We start from the raw sequence: 9901 nt of genomic DNA, 5'->3' as shown, positions 1-9901 counted from the left end.
GGGAGCTTCTATCCAGACAATACAGGTCTTAAATTATCATCCAGTTGTGTTTTTAACTTCTGTCTAAATCGATATTCTTTCTGGCATTAATGACCAGAAAGTGGTGATATAACAATGGCAATTTTCAGCTTTTATTTAATAGGCACATTTTTAAGAGTGGTAGGAGGTGAAGATAATCATATACTGAGATTTACCTGCCCAAAGACTTGGAGCCTGCCTATATTTTTCCTCAGTTTCATGAAAGTAATTTCCTTGTATTTATAACCCCGACCATCGCTCTAAAATGACCAATAGAACTAGTTTGTAGGAGTGCAGCGGTTCCTGTGTTCCAGACACAAAATTGGTGCTGCACATGTGTGCTGTGGCTGATGAGTGTGTATCGATTCAGACTTGGTGAAGAGCTTTATAATTGACTTCCCCTTATGGATAGTGTAATCCCCCCCTCGCGGCTTTCCTCATTGCACTTCTTTTTTTTTTTTTTCCAGGATAGGCTGTTAAAGATTTTGCTGAGGCTGGGAGGCTCTCATCCTGTCTCCCGCTTCAGTTATTTTTCTTATCTGCACATCCTTATTTCTCATCTGAAGGCCATCACATGGTGAAGTTTTAGCCATTTTGAGCTATAAGTGCTCTGGCAAGGCCCACTGTGCAATCATCCTGTAATAGAGTTAACCTTTCATGTACTTGGACTAATGATTATATGTAGGAACCTGCTAGGTGCCCTATGTTACAGTAAATTCTCAGAAACATTTAAGTTTCCCAGGAAAAAGATCACGGTAGAATTTATTTCAAGCTATGGAAAAAAAAAAAGAAAAAAAAACTCAAGTTTTTTCTTTTATGTAATTGCAAAATTGTTTCATTTCATTTGGCTATCTGTATGACTTAGTTTTCACCATTTAAATTTACATTTTTATGGATTTATCTCAAACAGTATTTAACAATAACGTTACATTTTTTTTAATTAGATAAAGTTTTATTCTAACCCATGTAAACAGTTTGACTCTTAATATATATTCATCTTTCCAACAGACTGTAATGCCTTTTTGTATTAAAATCCATTCATTTATGAAAACTTGATTGGTTTATTCCAGGTGTCTGCAACCTGCGACTCCAGAGCCACATGCGTGTCTTTTATCTCTCCATGGTGGCTCACTGGACGAAGAAAAATAAAATAATAGTGATTTTCAAAAAACTTAGAGATAGCTTCTATTTTAGCAACATGCTAACGTTTTTTGCTAGTTTTTTGTTCACTGGAGGTTTTAGGCTAATTTGGAGTTTAGCTAATGTATTAGAAAAAATAATAATGTTTTGAGCTAATTTGTTATCCACTGAAGTTTTTCTGGGATAATTAAGAATTTAGCTTCTACATAGCGACACGCTAACATTTTTAACTTATGTAGTTTACTGAGAAATTTAAGGGCTAATATGGAGTTCAGATAGGGATTAAACAACAAGCTAACATTTTTGGGTAATTTGCCCTCTAATGAGTTTTTTTATGCTTATTTGTGCTAGTTTAGCTAATACTTTAGCAATATATGCTAGCATTTTTGGCTAATTTGTTATCTTCTGGAGTTTTAATGCTAATTTAGAGTTTAGCTTTTCTTTTAGCAAAATGCTAAAATTTTTGGTTGATTTAATTTACCGAGGAATTTTATGCTAATAGATTTTTTGCTAATTTGGCCTCTACTAAAGGTAAAAGGTAAAGATACGGCTCCTTCTAGGTTTTAACCAGTAGAAAATGAGACCAAATGGCTCTTTTACTGTTAAGGGTTGCTGACCCCTGGTTTATTCCTACAGAAATTGTAGTCTTCAACCTTGGTTAAAGCTAGGGCAGTATTGCTTAATTTAAAGATAAATAATCTTATAAAGTAATTGTTTCTCTTTACTCCCCTTCATCCAGGTAATATGTTTTCAAAAACCTTTATAAATACAGCGTTCCCTCGTTTATCGTGGGGGATACGCTGCATAATAACTGTATACACAGTTTCTGTAAGGCATATGGAAAAACATTTTTGGAGAAAAGTGTCAAGAAAAATTAGCTCAAGCCAACTAATAAAAGGGATTATTATTGTCCTTCATATACTTTGTGCCTTAAATATCTGTATAGTGTCTTAAATTCTGCTTTTTTCTTAAAAAAGATGTAGCAAATGCATCTATAAATGAAATAATCAAAGCTGTAGTATCTTAAGTCCATTGACCCCTTCTTAAAGTTGATTTTATACATATGGACTCTTGGTTCTGACATATTCCAGTGAACTCACCTTTCTGGTACTGCAGCCAGAGCTGCTGCTGGACCTTCTTGCTGGGGAAGTAGATGCTGCAGCTGAGCTCAGAACCATAGAGCGCCTCAGACACGTAATGGCTGCCGTATTCCTGGATAAAGGCCAGGAGCTCTTCACGTGTGCTGTCTGCAGAAAGCGTCTTCAGAACCTTCGAAAAGCCTACCATGTCAGGAATGAAATGGAAAAACAAAAAGATGAAAGGAGAGTCTGTCAACTGAGTTCAATGCAGATGAGCGTCAGGCAGGAAAATGTATTTCACGATCCATCAAACAAATTCATAGACAAGCAAGCTAGGCGATAAACCTATTTTTGGTTTAATATAAAGAATTTATAGTGTGTTGATACTATGGGGGAAAAAAACTGTCCAGATGCTGACCTGAAGATAAGGTAATAGAGCTGAGTTTGACTTTGTAAAGATTGCTGCGTACTCTCCACTGCTGAACCATTGGGTAGCCTACTGCTTCACTGAACTGGGCATGGCCTGAAAAAGAGACAAACAAAACAACAGTTTTAAATGAATTATAGTGTCAACAACCATAGAGTTAGGCTGAAATTTTGAGTTAAGGAATAAAATAAAATAAAAAAGAACACATATACAGTGTACTGCTTACCCTCTGGTATCCATTATTGCCTTAACAACATTTATCATCACGGCCCACATCCCAGCTGCTCCCGGATCAGTGCTGATATATAGTGCAGCTCGAACTTCAATTGGATTGCTGACATTACAAGTACGAGCAATCTTGGCTTTCCGTGCAATTCAATTACCAAACTTTCACACCGGCTTAGAACTAAAGTCACAAAAGTGAAGAGCAAGGGAAATAAATAAATAACTTAAGTGCTTACGGGAACCTTGAGCCTGTGGCTCTGGAAATCTTTTTACACCTGAGACATTCATGCACAGCGAAAGAAAAGGGCAATTTAGCTTCAGTGCGTGTACGCATGTGTGTGCGCCCAATTTTGGAGAAAGCAGATCTCTGGTAGAATATACCAGGGGTCAGGGTGGACTAAATGCCAATTTAGCTAATGGAAGGATTAGGAAGCAGAGGTAGAGTTGCACATCTCGAGCTAAATGTCTAATTGGCTCTGCCCTTCCGCAGACTAACATGTCAAAAGGACCAGTGACAGAATGAAATGGCGGTTTGACAGTTTCTGTTCATTTTTCAAACTGGTCGCCAAATGTAAAATGTCTGTTTTTTGCCCAATCACATTTTGGGTTAAATATTTGGGGCTGCACGGTGGCACAGTGGTTCAAAAATACTCTCACCTGTGAGTAGTTGCAGATTGGGAAGAGGCTCTGACAGAACCCCACGACACTGTTCCTCCACCGGTAAAGGAATGACCATGAGCCCATCGGCCAGCTGAGGGAAGTCCTTGATGAAGTTGTTATCTCTAAAAGAGATAAAAACAAAACAGAAGTAAGGACTTTTCTTCTACATCAACACACGTAGATCTGAAGGGCTTTTTCCAGCTGCCGGCCTCTTCCATCATCCAGCGAATGAGATTCTGAAAAGTTGTTGGTTCTGTGTGATCATGTTTTATGTAGTGGTTTTCATATTTCATAGACTTTCTGCTCATCATCCTGGACTCATTATGCAGTTGTAAAAGTGGCCACCTCACCAATATGTTGAAAAAGGTATTTTTGTGCACACATTTATTCAGAGTTGTTTGCAGTGCAGAACACTTTGAGGCAACAATTTAGCAGTAAAACAGAAAAAAAGAACACTGAAACACTGTTTATTCTACTGGAAAAGTGCTACAGTTATGATGCAACACTTCTCTATAAAAGATGAGCAATGTATTTGAACCAAAAGGACATTTTGGATTCTTTTGTCTGAAAGGTTTTGATGAAGGACATAATGGGATGAAGCAGCTAGAATATGGTCATTGCTGTCCTGTGTGTTCTGCTTGTGATGTTTTAGATATTTTTTTCTAAATATTGATTAATCTGTGTGTGAATTTATCGCTGAAACTCAGGTCAAAGATTGAGCAGATAACAAAGCCTTTAGATCTTATGTTTAAAGACTTTATACGGCATAAATAGTTCACAAAAAGTGTTAATTAACAAGGAGTAAATGCTTTATAACTACATGAATTCATCATGAGTTACAACAGGAATATGGGTTTATAAATTATTTATTAACAGTGCAAAAAGTACTGAAATGTGGATACAACTCTAAATAACCGATTTGTAAATCATTTAATACTTGATTTAAAAATGTTTAATTGTTAATGAATAAAGTCTATTATTCATCCATTAATAAACACATTACAGTAATCATTTTAATCATAAATAAAGGGTTAAAAACAACACATATAAGTGACTTGCTAATGCTTAATAAAGTAGATGTGAGGCTTTATAAATTATTAATTAAGTGTTAACTCATTCTCAACTAAAGCTTCATAGTGTGTAGTTATTATAAAGTGTTACCCAAAGGAAACCAAACAACAATATCAATACCTTGCTTAGATGCATTCTTTTTATTCATTTCAATATTTCACTCCACAATAAATGCTAAAAATATAAGAGAAATTAATACCCTGAGAAATGGCAAAAAGCTTTTAGGATTTTGTATGGCAAACCCCCTTCTTGTTCAATGGATATGAGTAACTGGTTGAGCTGAATGAGTCAGAGTTCATTCTCTGTAGAAGAAGCTTCTTGTTGAATTTTGAGAGCATGGCAAGCTGCAGCAACACACTTCCCCTTATCCACTTTCACAGGACGGAGTCTCATAGCTCAGTCCTTATGGCACGGAAACTCAGGAGGTGGGATGGGAAGTAGTTCTGCTGTTCGCCATATCAATTTTTCATCCTGTTTATCCCTGCCTCTCTTCTCGCTTGCTTTACCCATAAAGCCTCCTCGAAGCAATCACGGCTCTCTAGTCAGAATAGACGGATGGAAGGATCGACTCAAAAGCAGAGAGTGAGAGAGGAGAGGTGCTGTAAAAAGATTAGTGCAGCTTATAGTCACAAAAAAACATATTGATTGCAAGAACTAAATCAGCTGACTTGATGCTGTGGCTCAGGGAGACTTTGGAGGTGTGTGGACCAAGACGGATTTAAAGCCTAGACGAAGCCTGACCTTGATGCCCCGAAAGGAGCTCCATTCATGTCAGATGGTTAAAAAAAGGGCATTTTTCTAAAAAGCGAGGAGATTGCTCTGAACACTACCTTAACTTGTGGCATAAAGACCATTTAAAGTCCCAATCCAATCATCCTTTAATCTATTCATAGTTCATTAGAAATTCAACTCTGAGTTGTGGGCGGAACTCTTAGTGCAGAGTAAGCCTCCCCCCATTTCCCATCAGCCAAACTAACAATGTTTTCATTAGAGTGAGACTTTAAATATTAAAATTGCTGATTGGATATAGTGTAGCTTTAATCTTTTACATATTTTTGGGAGGAATGTGAGACACAAAGTCAACCATCTGTTTGTGCAATTTCCCGTATTTTCAATGATTTTTACAGAATAGGTTTTATGCTGACTGGTGTGTGTGCATTGCAGGAAGGAAACTGACATTTATTCTACTGACAGCTCATTACAAGGAGGAATATCCATCTTTCCCCATTTGACCCAAACCAAATCAATATGGTCAGCAACAGGAGACTGTTGCTTTTCTTCACAGAAAGATCATTTCCACCCCAAACATATGATTATTTACAATAGTGGTTAAAAGGACAAACATGTCACACATAAGTGAGTCTCTCTGGAAAGTAACCAGAGCTGCTTGACATATATCATCCTGATCGATAATCTCTGATGTCTCTGAGTTTACTTCGCTTTACTTAACACTGTTTGCAAAAACAGCGTTTCAGCAAGACAAAGTAAAGTTTGAGGTTCTGTTGAGTTGGTCAACCTACCCTCCAATAAAAATACACACTCAAAAATGGACAGTTAAGGATATTTGGAAAGTAAGACGATCGTCTGGTTTTAGGCTCTGTGTGCCGTTGTATTGGATTTCAAATGAACAATGGCACCTCAGTCTGTGCTGCTGACTAGATGCCAGTGGAAATTGAACTATTGTTCGTCATTGGAGAATAGGAAGGTGTGCTTGTAGAGAGAGAGAGTTAAAAGGAAAGTCAGAAGAGTTTAGGATTTTAATTAGAACTTTGAATGCAGTGACTGACAGGGAAAACTAGTAACCAGCGTAATAGAAAGGAGAAAGGTGGATATCCTGTGTGCTTCAGAGACAAGGTAGAAAAAGGGAGTAAAACTTAAAGATTGGGAGCAAGTTCAAGCTGTTTCATTATGGTGTGAATGAAAAGAAGAATGATCCAGAGGGAGGCGTTTTCTAAGAATGTTCTGAACTGAAGATGAAGAGAGTGTCACATAGGGCGATGAGTCTGAAGCTGGGAGTTAAAGGTGTGATGTTGAACGTGGGCAGTGGTTATGCCCCTAAGGTGGGATGTGAGCTTGAGGAGAAGGAGAAATTCTGGAGGGAAATGGATGAGGTATCCCTAGAGGGGGCAGAGTGGTGAATGGGGCAGACTTTAACAGACAGGTGCAGGAGGGAAACAGGTGAAGAGGAAGTGATGGTGTTCAGGACAGGAATGCAGAAGGAGGAAGGACAGACGGTGGTGGACTCTGGCGAATGATTCTCTGTGGCAACCTCTGAAGAGAGTACCCGACAGAACAAAGAAGAGCAACTCTGAAAGAAATATCCGTATAAAATATGTTCTTTTTTGATATTTAGCCATACATGTACACCAGTTGGAGAAGTGAGAAAAAAAAAACTCCTGCCTATCTACTTATGTATCATTCAGCACCCATGTGACTTCATTAAGGCCAGTAGAAATGAGCCTCCAATGCTGCTTCCGTCTGCAAATGAAAAAAAAGAAAACATAATCTAAATAAGAATCTCCAAAACAAAACCATCTTCTCCCATTTTATACATACATTTATACTTAGTGGAGCCAAGACAAATATTTAAAAACAGCCTCCACCCGATTTCTTCTCTCAGTGTTAGTGCTAAAACTTTTAAAGCACACGTTATACCACGAGCTGGATCTAAGATCCAATCGTTTTGTCTCCCTTTTTGGTTGTTTTTGGGTCTTACTTCCTTCCCTGCAACCCAAGAACCAGCTTCAGTATTCCTCCCTGCAGACAGACTCTAATAACTGTTTGCCTTGTACTCAGCCCATTACACAGTGGTAAACCTCTCTGGTTTGCTCTGCATCCTGTTACCCTTCCATACCCACCTGCTCTCTCCTCCAAAATGGGTGATGAGGAGAGTTATCAGGAAAGCTTTTTAGAGGGAAACTGTTTTTATGTCTCTCTCTCTCTCTCTCTCTCTCAATATATATATATATATATATATATATATATATATATATAGCAAATATTTTGTCCCTTTTCTTGTGCTGTAAGGAGCCCCTAAAGTAACATTAAAGTAAAAAAAAAATCTGGTTGCTATCTAGTGTGCACCAGGTACTGTTTCTATGTCTCTGTTTTTTTTTTATTATTATTTATAAAAAACATGTTCTGGTTACTATCTGGTGGGCACCAGATACTGTTTTTTTTTCTAAAAAAAAAAATAAATAAATAAAAAAATTCTGCTTACTATCGGGTGCACACCAGATACTATCTGTTTTTATTTTTCTTTAAAAAATTATGCTTACTTTCTGGTTCGCACCAAGTACTATCTTTTTTTTCTAAAAGGATAAAATGTCCTGGTTACATTTTTGCTGTCCTTTCATAGAGAATTTGATTATCAGAGTTTCAAGCATCATGCTTCACATCTGTAAATAAATACTCCTGGCCACAATATTACAACTACTGTAGAGATCTGCTGGTGATTTATCACCTATTTTCCTTTACCAATGAGTGAGCTCTATTTTAGGACCTTGACATTATTCACAATTCAGACGAGTGTATTTTGTAAAATCTACTCCTTGATATTAATCTTCATTTATTTTAATGCTCTAGTTGTATTATTTATCAAAACAGAAAATTCAAAGATTGATTATCTATTCAAAAAGTAAAACGATTTTGGTCACAAAATTGCTTTATTGTAGCATAAATAGCAAATTGCATGTAAAATATAGTGCTTAAATTATTTTCTTGTATATTTTATGTTTTAGTTTAATAACTACTTTATATTGATTATGTGAAGTCACAAAAGTGCAATTCTACAAGTAGCCACTAGAGGGTGGTCTGTCTCTTTCTCAATGGACAAACCATGGACTTGTGTGTGGTTATGGTGCTACATTTCATGTGTGGATCCAAAAGACTTCACTTTGATATGTTGGAACTAAAGCAACACGAGGTGGAACACAAGCTCCCTAAGCAATTATATGAAAGGAAATAAACAACTGTGCTTATTTTAATGACATTATACAGTAAGAACACCAAGAGAAACACAAATGTGTTGTGTTCTTTGTATGTGTGTGCTGGAGAAAACTGCAGGTCAGAGAACCTCAGAGCTGAACTGCAAAGGAGACAGTTTGAAATGTCTAGTCAGGAGGTGATTTCAGCTCAGAATGAAATGGAAGGCTCACTTCTCCACTGGGATAGAAGAGGAGAGAGCAATTCATCCTGAGACGGGGTTGAAGATTCAAGATGGGGCGGCGCAACGGTCATTTTTACTGATAGACATGTAGAATGTAGACTCAAAGGCTGAATCTAACTGTCAACAGTCTTAATGCAAACCACCACAAAGGAATATTCTGAACTTAAGCCAGAACCCAACAACACTTTGAGCTGAGCATGAGATGCCACTGGGTGCCAGTGTATCCCACATGCAGGGCTGGAGACAGAAATTACTGCAGCACGGTTTGAAAGTTGAATTGCTGTCATAGTGGATGAAAGAGAACCAGGAAAGAGGAAGGAAATGCCTTTACCTTATATTTAAAAGGAGGAAATCTCTTTCTTGTTTGACTTAAGGGATACTTTTTCGAGGCAATACAGCTCCTTCTACTGTCAACAACTGTTGTAAAAGAGTAGTCTGCAGTTCACCTGATCTCATATTTGTTTGTGACAACAGAAAAGATGATAAAAGACAATGCTTTTGCACACAATTTCCCTGCACATCTTCAACATGACTGTCGAAGACTGCTTTCATGCACGTAAAAATATAAAATATGACGATTTATGAATAATACAAGCTTTCTAAACTACTATTACACAGGATCATTTTGCAGCTGCCGGTGGATAACATCAGTTATGCTCATGTGGAGTCTTAATCTTCTACTTTCACACACGCTGCAGAGTCGGAAAACGTGCTGCAAAGGAAAATTGGGATTGTCCCATGCCGCAGCATGCTTCATAGGCACACAGTTTGGAATCATCCCTGAATGGGATGATTAGTGAGTCTCTGGTGGACAAAAAGAGGAAAAAAAAGAAAAAAAAAAGAAAACACTTTCTGCAAAACAATCGTCTTAAACAGAGCATATGGAAAAACTAACAAGTGATTTCAAAAGGAACAAGTAGTTTTTGGTACTTTGCATTTAATACTGTTTAGGAACCACATTTTAGTTTATAAAATATATTTTGTTAAATATAAACTGTTAGATGTTCTCACCTTTAATAACAAAAAAACAACTCTGTTAAATGAAAATTGTAATTTTCTTAGTGTGTAGCAGCAAAGGTCGTGCAGAAGTGCACCTCACTAACTGCCTACTTC

General features: G+C 37.2%; 1 protein-coding gene across 1 annotated transcript in view; it reads right to left on the bottom strand.

Moving 5' to 3' along the window:
• Window positions 1-9901, bottom strand: part of LOC112163022 (astrotactin-2) — a 313961-nt gene that overhangs the window by 64441 nt on the left and 239619 nt on the right. The window contains exons 14-16 of the mRNA XM_024299108.2: window positions 3547-3671; window positions 2656-2760; window positions 2259-2438 (exon numbers count right to left, since the gene is read on the bottom strand). Of these exons, the coding sequence (XP_024154876.1) occupies window positions 2259-2438; window positions 2656-2760; window positions 3547-3671 (410 nt within the window). The remainder of the gene's footprint in view (window positions 1-2258; window positions 2439-2655; window positions 2761-3546; window positions 3672-9901) is intronic.

Source organism: Oryzias melastigma, linkage group LG12, assembly GCF_002922805.2.
Source record: "Oryzias melastigma strain HK-1 linkage group LG12, ASM292280v2, whole genome shotgun sequence".
NCBI classification, from domain to species: Eukaryota; Metazoa; Chordata; class Actinopteri; order Beloniformes; family Adrianichthyidae; genus Oryzias; species Oryzias melastigma.
The sequence above is the reverse complement of the archived record's forward strand: the minus strand, read 5'-3'. Positions and strand labels throughout refer to the sequence as shown.